This window comes from Xyrauchen texanus, chromosome 29 (genome assembly GCF_025860055.1).
Source record: "Xyrauchen texanus isolate HMW12.3.18 chromosome 29, RBS_HiC_50CHRs, whole genome shotgun sequence".
NCBI lineage: Eukaryota > Metazoa > Chordata > Actinopteri > Cypriniformes > Catostomidae > Xyrauchen > Xyrauchen texanus.
This window is the reverse complement of record NC_068304.1, coordinates 25669528-25689402: the sequence shown is the minus strand read 5'-3', so window position 1 is coordinate 25689402 and position 19875 is coordinate 25669528. Positions and strand designations below refer to the sequence as shown.

Sequence of the window (19875 nt, the reverse complement as noted above, 5' to 3'; positions counted from 1 at the left end):
ACATAACATTAAATCTCACAGCTTTTTTTTTTTTTTTTTATCCCTGTGTTATAGAGGGATTCAAGAACACAGCAATCTAACTTCCCTTTATTTGCTGAGAAATGGCCCAAAATAATAATTAAATCTATAAAATACATATACAATATACAAGTCAGAAAATGTATAATTACATTATTGTGGCAGAAGAGTAAAGCATTGATAAGACCATACAAAAAATTAGCTTTAGATGTCAATATACTGTTCGTTTTATTTCCATATCATTGAACATAAAGTCTCAACTATTGTCCACAGCAATCAATCAGGGCTGCATTTCCCAAAAGCATTGCAAGCTTAAAGTGTTAGTTAATCCAAAAAATTCTCATGATTCCAAGATGTGTTTGGCTTATTTTCATCAGAATTTCTCAGCTCTGTATGTCCATATAATGCAAGTGAATGGGTGCCAAACTTTTGAAAGTTCCAAAATCCACAAAGGCATCATAAAAGTAATCCATACGACTCCAGTGGTTAAATCTATATCTTCAGAAGCAATATGATAGGTGTGGGTGAGAAACAATCAATATTTAATATTTAATTTACTATACTTTGTCCTCCCTGCTCAGTCAATTTCCACTTTACATTCACTTTCTTATACTACTAGAGAGTAAATCATGAGAGAATTTCCATTATTCGGTGAACTATCCCTTTAAGTTAATTGTAGAGATCATTGGTGCCAGTGTGAGGCTCTTTTAATCATTTTGCACTGCCTGCTATCAGGAAGTGTGGTTTATTGCCTGTACAACTGCATGTAACCTTTACATCTGTAGCTACGCAGTCTGCAACCTGTTGACTGACTCGCAAAACATTAAGGTGGTACTTTAAGCTTGAAATGCAACATTGGTAGGAAAAGTTTCTAAATCTAAAACAGACAGCTGAAAAAGTCTTCATGAAATGAAACAAGTCAACTTATGAAACATTTATTTTAAGATCAAAATTACAAGCTTAATTCATCATTTTTTCTCCTTAACTATTTACATTCATTTAAAATAATACACTGTTGAACCTGTACTAAATACCAATCCAAAGTAACTGTTAAATCTACATATTACTAGAATAGTAATGTTCACACTATAAGCAATGAAAAAACGTTGGGGTAAAAAGATTAGGGTTCAGTAAATGGTAGGTAGTGCATGTAGATTATTCCCCAAAGCATCTTTACACGTATACTGATGTGAACCCCATTTTGAACATAGTTCATTTTAGCTGTCTGATTGGACCTATTTTGCCAAGCAATTTTGTCTGGTCTCTCACACTGCCACTGACCCTGAGCAGCAGACTGGTGAAGGGTGACATCATAGACAGTGGTACCGTGTGTGGATCCTCTCTAAACATATCAAAGCATTTACCCACCCCAGCCATTTACCAGATTCACCTCGGTATTTGTAACAGAACTAAAGTGTACACTTAGTGCAAACTAACAAATGAAGAAAGTATACATTCCACATATTATTCCATATAATAACGGCATCTCTTCTTCACTCACGCGAAAACTCCATATAACAGAGAGAAAATATTAAGCAATTTGTGTGTTAAAGTCTTCTCAATGGGATTAACAATTGGTTCGCCATTTTGCAGTTTGGCCTGAAGCCTTTGAGAAAAAAAAACAAAATTAAATTAAAATGCAATTGTATTAAGTGACATATATAAATAAATAGGATGCAATTTGCTTCACCCATCACCAGTGCACTGTGTGAGCAAACCCGGTGTGATGTGTAGAAACAGAGATAAATTAGGGCATATCCAGTGTGCCACCTCACACCGACAGAACCCGGAGCCCAGTGGGGGTGTGTGTGTGTGTGTGTGTGTGTGCATGAAAAGAGTCTGTCTGGTATATTTTTTCATGCATACGTTCCTCCAGTCATGAGTAGCTCATAGGCTGGATCTCGGCCTCTGCGACACAGCACCACACTGGCACACAACATTCCCAGCATCTGGAGAAAAAACAGAGTTAATTTCCAATTGTCTGTGCAAATATAAGGACAGAAGGCTGTATCCTCTATAATTTAAATCAAGATTGGTCCATAAATGATGAACAAAAAAGCCAGAGGAGGACACTACAGCTCCACCATAAGCACATGATAAGCAAACAACACAAGCATCTAGAATTACTGCCATGAGAAACAAAGTCAGTGTGTCCATGACAACCTTTGTTGTCATACATTTATAATGGAAATAAGTAGATTCTGTTCCTCAAACTGGCTTATTCAGCAAAATTTGTTCTGAAAGTTCTACCAAAAAAAAATCAAAACAGCCCTGCAGAACAGCTGGTTTAATTCATGCCCATTTGCCAAGAACAACCTACCCTGTTTCTTGCCTTGTTAATTCAGACAGGCTAAGTCAGTTACCATGTGAAAGCAGTGCTTACCAAAACTCTTATTTATTCGCCCAAATAAAATCACCACGAAGGGTTTTTGAAACTGTATAAATGTCAAAGTCAGTGATTCAGCAGCTACAGGCTTATGGATGCCCAGTTTGAAACTCCCTAAAATGCTTTAGTGTCTATCTTCTCTCCCCATAAGGCAGATCTCTGGCACTGAGGCCACTGTATAGCCTTTTTGATTCACAGTCTAAACGTCTTAATGATTAAGAATGCTAAAAAAAAAATTAAAAAAACTGCACTACCTGCAAAAGAGAGGCAGAACCAGACTTGAAAGATTAATGTTCTTGTCTAAAAGACAAAGATTTAGCTTTATTCATAAAATAATCTGACAGTAAGGATCTGAGATAGGAGATGGCCCACTTGTAGAAAAATGTATGTGAGAAATCACAACACTCAATATGGCAACAGTAGAAAGGGAATGGAATGTTATTCCCTTGTAAATGCTTACTGGTTAGAACAAAATAAAAGAATGGATAATAACGTTTAATATGACAGTCCTCTGTGTTAAGGGGTGGGTGAAATACCAATTGTGGTGTTGCCTGATCTCACAAAAGAAACAAGTGGCCTGGTCTGGAAAAACGAGCCAAAAATAAGCCACTTGCCTCACTAAAATAAACAGCAATTAAAAGTTTTCCTGTGTGGTGGATTTATCAGCATAGAAATTGTAACAAGCATAAAGTTAATTAACAGTTAAGTAAATTTTTTTTAAATGAGTTTCAGTTTCCGTTTTGTTCACGAACCGTTTTTAGTCCCTGGTTATAGGATCCAATCGCTTTTTGATACAGGCTCCTGGTTCTTTTTTCTCTAGAATGTGCATGCAAATTAGCTTAGCCAGTCTGAAAAAAAATTATTATTTGTTTGTTTTTACATGATTTTAACTAAAGGGGAATTTATGATATCATTGTTGTCCGGTGTTATTGCTGATTTGAAATATATTAGTGAAACATAGTCTTGGTCTTGACAAATAGTTTGAGCTTTTTGGAGTCTTTTCCCATTCAAGTAGATAGCAGCTGTCATTGTATTTGTATGCAAGTCTTCAGTTGATCCAACATCTCTTGTGGTACATTTTATAAAATCAATCTAAATTGTAATGCTGTACTGCGATGATTTGTTGTGTGATGTTTTTTGGCCTTTTGCTTTGGTGGCATCTTTCTCTACACATTTGCAACTATACAGGTATGGTGGTGCTGAAAGCCCTTGTATGGAGATGGTTTGAGTGTTTTATGCAAATTACTTGCTCCTCTATTTAGTATAATCCCGACTTGATGACATTAGAACAAGGGTAAGAACAAATTCATGTGCATACGCACTGTAATGAATCTGTGAGAAATTTTTATACAAGTATGCAAAATCCATGCAATAATTATAATAAACTTTATTTAATATAGCGCCTTTAAAGAGGCCTCTCAAGGTGCTTTACATAGTCAGGATTCAGGCAGTCGAGTTTTGCACATATTGCAATTTATTTAATGTAGATTTTGAGAATCTAGCAAGGAGAGCATTGCAATAATCAATTTGAGAAAAGACGAAGGTACTGATGAGCTTTTCAGTCACAGAGAATGATAACAGGGCTCAGCCTTGCAATGATTCAGAGATGATAAAATTATGTTTTAGCAGTATTTTTTACACATGGATCACATGAAAATTTGTGTCAAATATAACACCCAAATTTTTCATTTTTCTTTGAAGCTTCAAAACAGAGTCCTCAATGGACAGAGTTAAGGAGCCAGCCTTACGGAGCTGGTGAGGCAAAATAGGATTTGAATACACTAGTTGGTACAGGATCAACTATGCTAGTGGTAGCTTTCATACGTGATACCTGATTACCTAGAGTAACATGGTCGAGTTGAGAGAAAATTGAGAGAGGTGTGCCAGAGAAAAAAGACAGCCTTAGAAACGAAACCGAAAAGACAGATGTGGTAGCAAGAATATTTTTCCGAACAGTGTCTTAGTGCTAAAAAAAAAAAAAAAAAGGGTGTAAATACATGTGAATAAGACCCCATGTCTTTAATAAGTCAGAACAGATAGCATACCTGAATCGCAGCAAACGTAAGCGCGGCCCAGATGACATACATCATAATCTCTTTCAGTTTCTTCACAACCAGGGCTTCACATCCCTAAAAAGATTCAAAATTAGATTAGTCACATTCTAGCTTCCTCTGCTTAACTGGTAAATCGCAACCGCATACTCCATCTCACCTCAGGGTAGAGGTCTCCAGGGCGGGAGAGGGAGCCAGTGCAGTTGCTCACGTTGGGTTTGCAGCAGCTCTGCGGTACACTGTTGTTCCGAGACTCCTTGAACCAGCTTGTGTTCTTCCAGTCAGAGTAGTTGGCGATTCCGCAGCAATGGAGCTTTACATAAGGCACAATGGGCAATAGGAGAACTTAACTTGGGTTGGGAATGATATATGACATTCGGTTTGGTTAAAAGTTCTGAAAAGTCCACCAATGCAGACAGAACACTATGGCCACATCCACACTAATATGCTGTGGTTGAAGACTCAATTTCTGTTTCCTAATATCACTGTTTTTCCAGAGCATGTGATACTAGAAGTATGTTTTCAGTGGCGGAAAACACCATTCCAGTGCGGATACGCATACGTCATAAGTTTTTTTTTTTTTACCAAAAATGCATTAGTGTGGACATGGCCATGGAATGTAGCGCATCAGAGCCATTGTCATGATGATCAACATGCATCTTATTTTCTATCGGCTGTGCATGTGAATCAACAATCAACTTTCAAGCGTGTGATTCATGGTTTCTTTTGATTAAAAGCTGTTTAAACCTTCTTTATTTTATTTAAACACCATTTCGGATTTGTTATTACTTTTCTGTTGAAATCTGAAATATTCTCATAATTTGAGAACAGGCATCTGAGGGCAGTGAATGCAATAAGAATTGTTTTCATTCTTTCTCAAAATGACTTAAAGAATCATTAAAGGAATCATATAGGAACCAGAAACGTTTAGTGAAATCAGAAGAGCAAGAACCGTTAAATTCCTTACAACTCCTATTCTTAGATTTTACTGTGTTTTTCTATAGATGAGACAAATCCACCAATTCATAAATGTTTCTTATGTAAATTCATCTCATTACACAATCTCACCTGTCTCTGCACATAGTCAATAGCACGGCTGGGAGCATCCGAGTTGGTGCCATTGTATTCATTATACACTTTCTGGATGGAATGATTGACCTCATCTTCCACCTAGAAACAAATACACATTTATTAACTAAATCCCTTTTCTTAATGTTGCAGGAGATGCAATTTTGTAGTCTATATGACAAACACAACATTACTATTCAAACAGTGCCATCTGAGTACAATGAGGAACAGGTATTACATTGCAAACTGAATTCTTCGTTCACCTTTCAACACAATTGAAAGGTCTCACAAAAAGAGAGCAGCTTTTATATTAAACAAAAGAGATGCATTCACTCCTCATTTCTCAAATATTGACTCTTTAAATGCATGACTCACCTTCGCTCTGTAAATGTAGCCAAGCACCACCACGATCACCTCAGTTACAAACACCAACATAAGAATGATGACAAACTGTGAAAAAGGAATGTGAAAAAAGTGCTGTTAGCATAGAGCAAGACATATTGCTAATTATTGTTTATAAAAGGTGACGCATGTAATTTCATTGCCACTAGTGTCACCAAACATAATTGCAAAATAATTACTGTTTTCAAACAGGTTTCCCAAACACTCACCACAGGATTCAAAGTATATTAATTAACATTGAAAAAATTACACACTTCAACTTTAACCCCTGTTTGTTAAAGGTGCTGGAAGCTATTTTTTCATGGAAAGGTATGCAAAAAAAATCTTCCTACTTCCTACAAGATATTAATAAATTAAGTGTCCTGAGATATCTCGCCGATCAATGTGACAGCTATAGACTCAAAAATATGTCTGTTGGCCACGGTCTCTGAAGCTTTCTGCCTGTCAATCATTTTGCACAATCTCATAGTATTGAAGTTGTAGCGAATTATTGAGGCTTAATACCATTTTTATGCCACGATGCTCATAAGAGTTGTCAGTTGAGGGCGGTATTTTGTTTTTGACAACCGCTTTTGCTTGGTGTCATCTCAAAGCTCATTTGGTATCTTACGAGTGCAGGGTTTTGGAAAGAGGGGGCATTGCCAGGTCAACGGCTCAGCTCGTGGAAATTCTAGAACTGCTAATATCACTTACAGCACCAATAATGAACTATTACTTGTGTCTCATTTCAAACCATCCTTAAGGGAAACACAATAGGAGAGTGTCACGGATATGACAATACAGTAATCTAATAGCTCACTAACCATGGCAAGACCGCAGCGGCTCTCTCGAATAGTGGCACAACATCCTATGAGTCCAATAATGAACAAGAGCGCACCAACCGCGATAATGACAACAGCTGGTATCAGGGTGTACACATCCTCAAAGAAATGGTCATAGTCATCATACGTGATGAACACGTAGGCTCCAACATAGCACAGGATGCCAGCAGCCGCCTATGAGAAGGAAATGATCAGGGTCAGTTATATAGAATGGTGAGGGTCAGTTATATAGAAGTTAATATGCTGTGATTTCATCCCAGGAGTTAAGAGTTGAGTCAATCTCACTACACTGTAAAAACCAAGTTGCCTTAAGTATAACTTGAAATGTCAAGTTTTGGACTCATAACTCAAATATTTAAGTTATTTTAACTTATTGTTAATAACTCAAACTACGGAGTACAAAATTGAGGCTACAAGGAATACCCACAATCCCTTGCTGCTTGAATTATGTTGTCTTGGTCAGAGGGAAAAGATTGGGGAATCTAAATAATTGTTATTAAGAATTCCTAGATGTTTTAGCTCTTTGGTCGTATTATTTATGCTTTGTTGCAAATATTGTTTGGTGTAATGTCACCATTAGGGTGATCAGTGCCTCTTTGTTTAAGTTGGACTGTGGTCACACTATTTCAGTTCTCTCTGTGCATGTGTAGCTGAAGTGCATGCATTTCTGTAAAGAATTATTTAATAACTGACCTAGAATCAGTTATCTTTATTTGAGCTGTGCTGTTGTTTGATCCAAAATTGAATCAATTAAATTAAAATGTACAACAGTAGAAACAACAATATTCAAATCTGACTTAAGTCTACTTGCATGTAGTTCTCAACTTAAAATAGTTACTCAATGGAACTGAGAGAGCAAATTTACTCAAATGAGTGCAATTAACTTATTTGGGGTGTATGTGAGTGAAATACAAATATAATTCAGTTATTGGATTGATTTGATGCAGTCATCTTCCCAAAAAAAACCCAAAAACAAATGAAGATATTAGCGTCAAAGCAACTGATATTCAGTTAATTTTGGTTTTCATGAGGACTTTGCCAGGTGTAATGACACACACAGCACTGAGAATGATTTTTGTGAAAGGTCTTCAAAGTTTTTGAATGTTAGTTAACCAACAAGCCAGCACCAAATGGCTAGGAAAGGATTTGCATTATGGTGTTTAGGGAATTTCAGAGGATTCTGCTTTTAGATTCCACCCTTTTCTTTGCAGTACCACCTGCTGTAAGACCCCCTATGAGTGTAGTGCAACTCTCAGGCTCTGATATAATAAATTGGGTATTACATATAGAAGCCTAATTCCTATAAGAATAAACCAGTGCAATTCTAACAATATCTCTCAAAACAAGACTTTAAACTTCATTCAACACCAGATTAAACAGATTAATAATATGTGTGATCCCATAGCTCAATTAAAGTCTTATTATATTCAAAAAACTTTGCCCCCAAAGACCTAGTTCTGTCAAAGTCAATATGATGGACAATGCGCACAATCTCAAGCTGGTAGGTGTTTTTCGTAGCATTAGGCTTAGCCTATGTGTTCGAGGTTATAAGCAACTCAATTGACTAAGAAATTATAGGTTTAAAGGGCCGTTCACACCGAACTCTTTTGCGTGCATCTGCGCTGTTTTTCAATTATTTATCTATGTAAATACTGATGTTTTACACCGTTGTGCCGCGGTTTTTAGACGCCGTGCCATGTTAAAAAGATATTCAACTTGCGTACTCGTATATGCGTTGAATGCATTCGGTCTGAACGGCCCTCAACTCATTAATGTCAGCCTGTTCTGCGGCTATAGGGAACAAAAGAAGTGAATGACTGGCCAATTTACGCACAGCAGCGCATATCATGCACATAAACAAATAACAGTTTAATAAACGATGAAGTGATTCACATACACCGACATAGAATCTGATTGTAAACAAACATTGCAGTGCGCAACGACTTTTTTTTTTAATAATAACGCACCATAAAAACAGTCGACACATGGCATTTAACAAAGTGTGCATGTATTTAAAAACTCTATTTTAGAAATGTATCAGATAAATAAAGGACTGGGTGTAATTCTAAAGCAGCTGCACGACACCTGACTGTGTCCATCCATCTGACAACACTGACGCACCCCCAAATTGATCCTCAAACGCAACAAACTTACCCAAAATATCAGGTTCAGAAACACCAAGACGGTCTTAGACGACGTGATCCCACACTGGCCCATCATTAAAAGATGGACTAAAGCCGTTTAAATGGCAAATGTAACAGCCAAGCTGCGGATTATAAAATGGCCGTGCGTTTCACTGCTATGTAAGTCTGCTATGTCTAGAAGGTAACACCCCGTCTGTATAAATCTCGCGAGAGTCTCATTCGCTGTAAGATTTAGTTTAAGGGTTAGGTTTGGTTAAGGTGAGGGTTATGTGAAGGGATTGGGGTGTGTGTAGGGATTTTGTGGGACACCGCCTAACACAATAGACTTGTTAAATATGTCAAATGCCTCGCCTTGAAAGTAGACGAGCGACCTACGGAAGCCCTGAACTGCAAGGTGAAAATAAAACGGTGAAAAAAAGTTCCTTCAATTCCTTCTTGAGTCTTAATTTTTTTCTCTCTTCAAACATTTTTTTTTCTCTCTTCAAAATAGTTTTTTTCTCTCTTCAATTTTTTTTTCTCTTCAAAATGTTTTTTTTTTTTCTCTTTAAAAAAAAAAAACAAAAAAACAAATGAATGAGGTACCAACCTTGGCCACCAGGTGCCACTATCAGTAAACATGTGATCTTATGCTTTTAATGCTTTCTCTTAATTATTTCACCTTTAACGTTTCATTTTGATAAACTGGGTGTAAAATGTGTTAATGTGATACAATTATATTTAAAAACGTAGTTTCTTAAAAGTCTCTTTCAATCTCTGAAAGTATCTCCTGTTTTATCTCCACTGCAGTCGTCCGGTTAAATGTGCGTTTAGTCTACTGACTCATGCAATAACATTACCATGAACTCCTAACACCCGAGAATGAGTCAAGTTGCTAAACTACTAATAATTAAAACCATTAAATGTAAAATTAGACCATCATTTTATAAACTATATATTTTAATAATAATATTCCCCCTGTTGAACCCGGAGAGCAATACTATATAGGTGATTCCTCACCCATCACCACTTTGTCTGGGATGAGCGTTTTACATCAGCATGACTAGTTCATGTTTAGACAGATCAACAATATTTGGATATTTATTTGACATTCTTCATCTGGAACTCTTCACTTATGCAGTAGACAGTGTGTTTCAAAAGCATAGACAACTTGTTATATTAAAATATATTATTATAATTAAATTTCACCTTGAAAGTCTGCACATATAGCAACAGAGAAAGCATTAAATTAATATTACAGGTTTACTGATAGTGGCACCTGGTGGCCAAGGTTGGTACCGCATTCCTTTTTATGAAGATAAGACACATATTTTCAATATTTCAGAAATATAAAAAAATCGCATATCCCATACTGAGATTGAACTGTCAGAGTGTTGGGAATACTCACATATAATTTATACACTTAAAACATGATATTAGAGAAAAATCTAAAAGATTTTAGAAGAGAGCGAAACAACATGGTTGTTTAATCCAATAAGCATGAAGTTGTGTCGTTAGCAAGTCGTTTCCCATCATGCTTGCAGTTTGCGCAGCTGGAAAAATCCAACTGCGCCACCGGACTGCTACAACTGCATTCGCCTCGCTCTTGCGATACTATTTTGGCATACGTCACCATGACATCACAGCAAGTAGGACAGATGTCTGACCGGCATGCACATGCCGCTGATCACCGTTGATCGGTTCTGCGCAGAACTTGCTCATCTCAAACAAGCCTATTGTCATCTGATCCACGAACAGCCACCTTTTTTGTACATTACTAATTCAATTTTTTACTGCAAATACATTTTAAACAAAAATATAAATTGCTGCCCGGGAGCATCCAAAGATCGCCGCCGAGTATACTGACTTGCAGTATTTGCTGTGCTTCCCTTTTTACCCTGGTTGTCTCTTTATGCAAGTTGTGTTTCAAATTCATAATACAAACGCTCACGCTAAACTGCTAAATTGTTACACAAAATGGGAACTAACAAAGGGATACTGACACCTGCTGTTAGTGAATTGAACTGCATAATCACTCTTCATTTAGAATAGATGGTGGTACATACTTAAGATAAAGCTGAAAGGTGTTTATGGCCAACTATCGTATGAAATAAGCAACACACTGGAATGGTTTAACGAATGTTTAAATTTCCACTTGCAACATCCAAAGAACGACAGACAGATCCATTTACATCTGGCATTGACATGAGCGCAGCACAGACTATTTTTAGTTTTTATACACTACTGTATATTAGAGAGACATTTTCCCTTCTCACACATTTCTTCATGGTGTTACAATGAAATTTTGTTTTACCATTTTTTTATTACACCATGCTTGCTCTACTTCCACCATTTATGAGCAACAAAAACATAAAGGAAAAGTTTATTCAAAAATGTATATTCTCTCATCATTTCTCTCTCTCACTCTCATGCCATCCTAGATGTGTATGACTTTCTTCTGCAGAACACAAATGAGGATTTGTAGAAGAATATCTCAGCTCTGTTAGTCCATACAATGCAAGTGAATGGTGGCCAGAACATAAAAGTTGGCATCATAAAAATAATCCATAGTAATCTGACTCCAGTATTTTGATCCATGTCTTCTGAAGCCATAGAACTATGGCTTTTGTGGGTGAGAAATTGATAAATATTTGAGTCCTTTTTTTACTATAAATTCTCCTCCTTGCCCTGTAGGTTGCGATATGCACAAGAATGTGAATTTCCAAAAACAAAACAAAAGAAGAAAAAGAATGCAAAAGTGAAATTGGAGATTTATAGTAAAAAAAATAATGATTTAAATATTGAAAAATATGTTTTTCACCCACACCTATTATATCACTTCTGAAGACATGGATTAAACAACTTGATTTCATCTTGACATTCACTTGCATTTTATGGACCTACAGAGCTGAGATGTTCTTCTGTCTTTGTTTGTGTTCAAAGAAAGAAAGTCATACTCGTCTGGGATGGCATAAGGGGAGTAAATTTGGGTGAATTTTTCCCTCAATTTAAAAAATCATGCACCATAAACTGGAGTTGGTTAAAGTACAGCCTGAAGTAGTTTTAAGATCAAACATGCAATTTTAATGCTTATATACAGCTACATGCATGCTGTTTCATCACTCAGTTTTGACAAAACTAAATTCAGCATGAGTACCAAACACTTTATCACAGTGACTAAAATGGGGTGCAAAGTTTGTATTTGGTTTCTGGTGGTGGACATCATGCTTGCTTGGATCTCCGTAAACACCAAATGGGATCAGACGAGACATGGACCATGGAAAATCATATCCAGAATGGTCCTCCACTGATACATACACATGAACATCCAGGTGGTGAGCAGATGTCTCCTCAGTAGAACCAGCTTGAGTGTGGTCCAGAAACCCACTGTGACCAACTCCCATCCCCCAAGGCACTGTGTGGCTAGAGCAAAGGTGTCAGAGTAATTGTGGTGAATGGCATGGAAAGTGACATACAGCCAGCAGATCTTGTGATGCAAAAAGTGTCAAATGAAGTATTGAAAGTTGAAGAGGAGCAGGTTTCCAACCCCTCCACCCACAAGTTCTAATAATGTAGGTGCTCGTTCAGGCAGGGGAATGGGAGGTCTCCACATTCACTGAGCTACTGCAGCTGGGATCACAAGAAGGATACGGTTATAGAGGGTAACTCCACTGCATTGAAGGAGTATTGCAGTTGTGGGCATCTTGCCTGGCTGGATCTTTTACTGGTATATAGCTGGCCACCTCTCACTCATGATGTAGCCGACTAGGTAGTGTAGGCAAAGAACAAAGTATGAGGGCACTGTCAGAATCACAGGAAAGAGAGGCGACCGAAGAGTGTCAGAGTGGTTGAGTGGCTGTATTAAAATTACTACCCAGGGTGCTGTATTAAAATTACAACAGGTAGTCCGCCCGAAGTAGGTGCTTGAGCTCACCCATTAGGTGAAGAAATAGTAGCTCTCTAGACAGAGAGGACTCGCGAAGGGATGGACGCCAAATCTAGGTTATAAAACCTAGCAAATGTTCCTGTTCTGCGAAGACCATCCTTCTGCAAAGCATATATACTGTAGGGATATACCATTTGTCCATTCCCATGAGGAAGCCACACCTCTAGTTGAATGCACCTTTACACCAATAGGGCATCTAATGCCATGTGACTCATAAGCGAGGGCGATCGCATCAACAATCCAGTGAGAGAGCCTTTGTTTGAAGACGAACATGCCTTTTGCATCCTCCATAACAATCGAAGAGCTGATCTGACAGTTTGGCACTATTCGGAGTAGTCATTCAGCAAGCTGGTGAGTGCACAGCAAATACATGTGCAATGCCCGCACAAGGCATAATAAATGCTTTAACTGCTCCTAATCTAAATTAGACTGTAGAGAAAAAAATCTTGCAGGTGCACTATCTGAGCCCTGAAGCCTTTTTTGTGTTTGATGGTGGCTTTTGAAAGCCTAGGACCGAATTCCAGACATGAACTCTCAGCCGAAAGCGCCTGTATATCACCAATCCGTTTTACTGAGGCCAGATCCAACAGCAGTGCGGTCTTTAAAGTGAGCACATGCAACTCAACGGATTCCAATGGTTCGAACTGGGGGTTCGTGAGTGCCCTCAGCACCAGATTTAAGTCCCATGTTGTAACCGTAGCAGGACGAGTGGGGTTCAAGCGCCTTGTCTGCCTATAGAGGAACCAGGGGCTTGAAATGCCGATATGGTCGCATCATTGGCCTTAAGCATTGACGGAGTAAGACCTGACTCCATCTACTCTTGAGGGAATGTAAGGATTTCCATTATGGAGCAATTCACTGGGACTTTGTTGCGTGAAGAGAAACAATCCACAAACGCACACCATTTTAGTGTATAGAGGCATCTTGTAGATGGTGCTCTAGCTTCGAAAATGGTGTTCCTTATAGACTGAGCCAATTCTGGCTCATGCACTGTGCTCCATTTAGGGGCTATACATGATGGTTCCTCAACTCCTCCTGGGGATGTCAAATCGTGCCCTGCGGTTGAGAGAGCAGATCCCTCCTCAGCCGTATTTCCCACGGAGGGCCTCATAATACCTACATCATTTCCAGAAACCATGGCTGGTTGGGCCATTTTGGTGCATCCAACAGAATCGTTTCCTTGTCCTCTCGGACTTTGCTGATGACAGAGTGGAAGAGAAGTATTGGGGGAAACGCATATTTGAGTTTCGTTGGCCACTTGTGCACCAAGGCGTCCACACCCATTGGGGATTGGAATACCAAAGAGGGCAGTGGGTTGTCTCTGAGGAGGCAAATAGGTCAACTTCTGCTTTGCCAAACATTTCCCAAATTCTCAGAACTGTCTGAGGATGAAGTATCCATTCCCCTGCCATCGGTCCCTGGTGCGACAGCACGTGCGCTCCGCAGTTCAGACAGCCCAGAACATATGTCTCGCGCAGGGAGAGGAGATGGCGCATGCTCCACATGAGGAGGTGTTGCACCAGTCTCATTACTGGTATCGATCTAGTGCCGCCCTGGCGCGACCACTGACATATTGTCTGACCGAATCAGAACATGATGATTCGCTAGTCAAGTCAAGTCAAGTGGTTTTTAGTGTCGTTCAACCATATACAGTTAGTACAGTACACAGTGAAACGAGACAACGTTCCTCCAGGACCATGGTGCTACATAAAACAACATAGGACAAACACAGAACCACATGAGACTACACAGACTAAATAACATACCTATATAAAGTGCACGTACAAACGTGTGCAAAAATTACGGGACAGTACAATAAATTACTAAAAATTAACAGGAAAATTGGCACAGTGAGAAAAGATGACAGTTTCAAAAATGCCAAATGTTATGATGGGAAGGAAAGCTTTCACTACTAAGAATACGGCTAGCATTTTCATTCTCGCAGCAGCGAGTCATGGTCATGTGACCCCTACACCATACATGACTCAGTACATGGTGTTTGAGCCAGTACTGGAGAGGTCTCATATGTAAAAGACCGAAAGTATGATGGCAGATATTTGCTGCCATAAAACCTAGCATTTTCTGAAAAGACTTCAGTGGAAACGCTTTCATCAGTTTGAACGGAGACAAAGACTGCTGAATGGTCTGGACACGCTCGCACGTGAGGTGCGCACATATGCACATGTAGTCGTGTCGAACCCCCAAAAAGGAGATTTGTTGGCTGGGAGAAATTGTGCTTTTCACCCAGCTGACATTGAGACCCAGGCTGTTCAAATGGTGAAGTATAAAGTCCCTGTGCTTGCATAGCAGAGCCTCTGATCGGTCCAGTAATAGCCAATCGTCGAGATAATTAAGAATGCGCACGCCATTTATCTTCAAAGGAGCGAGAGCCGCATCGACACATTTCATGAATGTGGACAGGGCCAGAGACAATCTGAAGGGAAGGACTTTAAATTGATATGTCATCCCTTCGAATGCGAATCTCAAGAACAGCCTGCGATGCAGTACAATTTGGATATGAAAGTATGCATACATTAGAGCTATTGATGCAAACCAGTCCTGTGGGCAGATGTGCGAGAAGATCTGTTTCTAAGTAAACATTTGAATGTGCGTTTTGCAAGCTTGCTGTTCAAGTGTCTCAGATAATCGTCCAAAGCCTGCCGCCTTTCTTCAGAAAGAAAAGGTAGCAGCACCACGATCATTTGACTGTGGCATTCATACAGATGAGAATTTTATGGCTCGACAGGAGGCGACCACTCAAGGCTGAGCTCCTCGACCACCCACGCAATGACGTGGAGTAATTCGTACCAGTGGCCAGTGCGTGCTCCTCACCTTCGCTGGGAGGGAGTGCAACATCCTCCATGGACCATCCTCCGATGCACGGCATCATTATTATCGTCAGATCCCCCGAATACGACAACACCATGCTCATTAATAGAGAACCAGAGGTCGACAGGTGTGTACTACACTGGCGAAGATGCTGCATGGGAAGACTTAGGGGCTTATAGGACTTGAGCCGGAACGAGAATTCTTCCATTTCTACCTCTCATGTGGTCCCTCGAGACTTAACACAGAGGAAGCGGTCGGGAGGGCACTGGAGGTGGAATCGTCCCTCAGAATGAGGGTGACCCTAGAGCAGAGCATCTTGAGACTCATGTCCTCACAGTAAGGGCAGTCTGTCCACATGAGCACTGCTTCAGCATGGGTGCGGCCCAGGCAGCGAACGCAGCTCTTGTTGGTCTGACATCTTTAAAAACACACGCACGCACACACAATCTCTTTTATGTGTGTTTTATATCATTTGGATGGAATTGTGGAAGAAGGAATAAATTCTGAAAAAATTATGTTTGAGCACCCACTTATATAGGGCAAATGCATACCTAAAGGGGAAGAGGTCATTTGTCCTTGCCAATCACAAGTTTGCCGTTATGATACAAGGGATTCAACTAGGTCGTGGAAAAGGGATCCAAGGGATGGGCGATACCACTCCTTTTCGATCCGATACTAATAATTTCAAATCCAATATCATTTATACCAATCTCAATATCGATACTTCTATTAAGTTTATTTTTTCATAATTAAAGTCATAATATTTTTTTTTTGACATTTGTGAGCCTAAACAGAAAGTTATTAGACTTTTATTTTTTACCCTTACAAAAATTAACCATGCTTCACTACAGTAACTATAGTTTAACCATGGTATTTAGTTAAACCATAGTTACCACAAAATTAATCATGGTAACTACTACAATATTACTATAGTAAAACCATAGTTTCAGGCCCCCAAAAAAACAACAACAAAAAAAACATGGTTAGTACAACATTACTTAAGTAAAATCAAGGTTAACTATTTCAGCCCATCTGGCACCAACAATCATACCACAGTCCAAATCACTGAGATCACATATTTTCCCCATTCTGATGCTTGATGTGAAAATTAACTGCAGCTCCTGACCCGTATCTGAATGATTATATGCACTGCACTGCTGCCACACAATTGGCTGATTAGATAATTGCATGGATGATTGTTGGCGTCAGATGGGCTGGTTTGAGTATTTCTGTAACTGTTGATCTCCTGGGATTTTCACACACATCAGTCTCTAGAATTTACTCTGAATGGTGCCAAAAACAAAAACATCCAGTGAGCGGCAGTTCTGCAGACAGAAATGCCTTGTTGATGAGAGAGGTCAACAGAGAATAGCCAGACTGGTTCGAACTGACAAAATCTACATTAACTCAGATAACCGGGCTGTACAATTGTAGTGTGAAGAGTAGCATCTCAGAATGCTATTATGAGAAGCTTTGGCGCTGATTTGGCAGCATGAGGGGGACCTACACAATATTAGGCAGATGGTTTTAATGTCGTGGCTGATCGGTGTGTATATATATATATATAATTCACTCAACGGTGCTGCGGCATAACGTTAGTAGATTGAAAATGTTCCGGGTGAAAAGACTACTCATTGTTCTGGCGGCCATCACTTATTTCAGGTGGACATATGCTAAATCCTAAGAAAGGGTTTGAAAGTTTCTCAGCCTAATTTTCGTGAGTAAATTAATATCTGGTCTGCTACGGAAGTGCCACTTAAGCTGCGTACACACAGGTTGCCAGTGGCTGGCAGTGAAATCGCTAGTGGGCGTTCCCACTACTGGTTGCCTAGTAACGTTTATAAATGACATTCACGGATGTCATTCCATTGCTCTTGACAGCAAATCGCTTTTCTTGGTGCTAAAAGCAAACATTTTGGAGGGAAAAGACTAAATATAAATGGAATCAGTACATAAAATGCTTTATATTAAAGATGAATGAGAAACAAGGCGTGCTCATTGCCATAGCGGCTGTTTATCTGCGGCGAAAACGCAAATGCCGGTCTGTCTGGATCCACAAAACCATTTAAATCTCGGAGACAGCACAGCAAGTACCACCGGCTGGTGCAAGAGCTGTGGCTGGATACACCATATCCATATCATAGAGCACAGGAAAATTGCTAACAGCAAGAATGAACCTTTCATCCATCTTTCCGTTACTGCAGGAGCTGAGAGAGAGAGAGAGAAGGATCACGTGAGCTCTCCCGTCTTCTCTCCTATTGGCGCTTCCGTTAGTCTTCATTTGAATAAAGTTGAACTTGTCTCAACTTTGTCGCGTCGCTTAAAGCTGCGTACACACTGCCAGTGACATCGCGTGCGACAGCGACTCCATCCCATTCATTTTCAATGAGAGCACAGCGACTTCCGGCGACACGAGCTGTCGCGACCGTTGGAGACTAGATGTGGGCGTGTCCAGCTTGCCACTTGGTACCTGTTATTCTTCACTGCGCTGGTGAAGCTTGAACAGTCAAGATAACAACTATGGATTTTTTTACTGCATCGAATTTTAATTTGTATATCAGGCACAAATCCTTAGAAATGACTAGATTTAAATGATTAGACTTTTTAATAGGCAAATAAATGAAGACAAAAAAGTCCTGCATTTAAATGCGGCTTGAAGGGGGATTCCGCTTTTTATTAGTATCATTGTTGTTGTTGATATTATGTGCTGTGTGTTTATTTTTCTATATGCTCCCAGGGGTTGTTTCATAAAAGAAGCTTAGAAAAGCGGGGATTAAGCTCCAAAACCCGACTTGAATTAACCTAACAAATCAGTTGGGGCTCAAGGCGGTTTCATAAAAGGTAATTCAAGTTCACGCAATCTCACTAATTTGAACCAGGTTTATCTAGTCTAGATAATTGCGCGTGCACGCTATTCTTAAGAAGCCCTGATGGTGGAGCATAGATTCATCAATTTAACATGGCAACTAAAGGGAAAGAGAGAGCAGCGATGTTCACGGCAACTGATACACATGATAAAAAAAAAACATCTTAAACACATGATTACAAAAAAAGGAAATACCGCAGCAATTAATAAAATGAGAGAAAAAGGCTGGCAGGAAATTGCTGATCGTCTCAATGCGTAAGTAGCAATTAATGTAGGCCTACATTACTATATTTTATTAAAGTTAAATTAAATGTTTGTCACAATACATTGAAGTGTGTGCGTGTGTGTAACTTTTACAGCAGCAAATTAAGTGAAGAAAAAAAGAACATGGCAGCAGGTGAAAATAAAATATAAAAATATTGTTCAGAATGGTAAGTATTAATTATAAAGTATAAATCTATGTAAGTACTTAAGCATAACCAGCTTGATGTTACAACTGTCCAGTCTCATGATGTTTAATAATTGCAGCTGCCAAAAAGAAGAGTGAGGTTGCTGGCACTGGGGGAGGGCCACCGACAGCCAACTTTACTCCTGCAGAGGAGCTGGCATTAGACCTGAATAAAGGGAGGCCTGTCATTGAGGGAATAGAGGGGGGAACAGCATCTGGATCCATTCCATCCAGTATAAGAGATCACTACTTAAAAGGTATTTTGTTTATTTTATTTATTTTTATTCTTGCATTCCTATCTAAAGCTCTTTGTTTTATAGTGATGCCAAATTCTGTGTGCTTTTGTGTCGTGCTATTAACAAAAACATTGCCAATGCCATTCCACCTCAACGCCAAAAGAAAATAAAAATAATTCACACCAACATGATTTTTAAATCATATTTTCATTTAAACTTTAGATACGTTTAGAATAATCTAGGAGTAGGCTACTATATGAAAGCACTTCCTGGTCCAAGTGTGTGTAAGTACGTTCGTTCATTGAAATGAGTTCATAGTTCACTTTTTTTGAGTAGGCCTATTATGAAAACTCCTGCTGTTAAGTAGATTTACATGCATGTTAACAGGGAACCCGTGCTATTTTGTGGTACAATGTGTCGCCTGTATTTGCCTGAATCAGGCTTTAAGCCTATATTTTTAAGCAGATTATGAAAATGCCTAATTAAGGATCTGTTTTTCATTAGAATGCATTTAGTTATAGTACACCTCTTGACCCCTCATTAAAGCACAATCCTACTGTTTAAACAAATGTTATACAATTAAGTACACTCGTGTTATATTGTTGAAAGGTTTAGAATAATTACATATCCTTCCTAGAGTGGCTGTACTTTGGCTGAACTGTATGTGAAAAGAATTATGCAATG

At 39.0% G+C, this 19875-nt stretch overlaps 1 protein-coding gene and 1 pseudogene across 1 annotated transcript; both read right to left on the bottom strand.

Annotated features, from left to right (window-relative positions):
* Positions 1 to 978: 978 nt before the first annotated feature.
* On the bottom strand, positions 979 to 9063 carry LOC127622985 (tetraspanin-3-like). The gene is made up of 7 exons (XM_052097208.1): positions 8901 to 9063; positions 6729 to 6920; positions 5899 to 5973; positions 5524 to 5625; positions 4616 to 4768; positions 4450 to 4533; positions 979 to 1967 (listed from the first exon to the last, which is right to left on the bottom strand). The coding sequence occupies exons 1-7, from the start codon at positions 8964 to 8966 to the stop codon at positions 1875 to 1877; spliced, it is 765 nt and encodes a 254-aa protein (XP_051953168.1). The 5' UTR covers positions 8967 to 9063; the 3' UTR covers positions 979 to 1874.
* Positions 9064 to 11985: 2922 nt separating this feature from the next.
* Positions 11986 to 12569, bottom strand: LOC127623034 (cholesterol 25-hydroxylase-like protein 1, member 2; annotated as a pseudogene).
* Positions 12570 to 19875: the final 7306 nt, after the last annotated feature.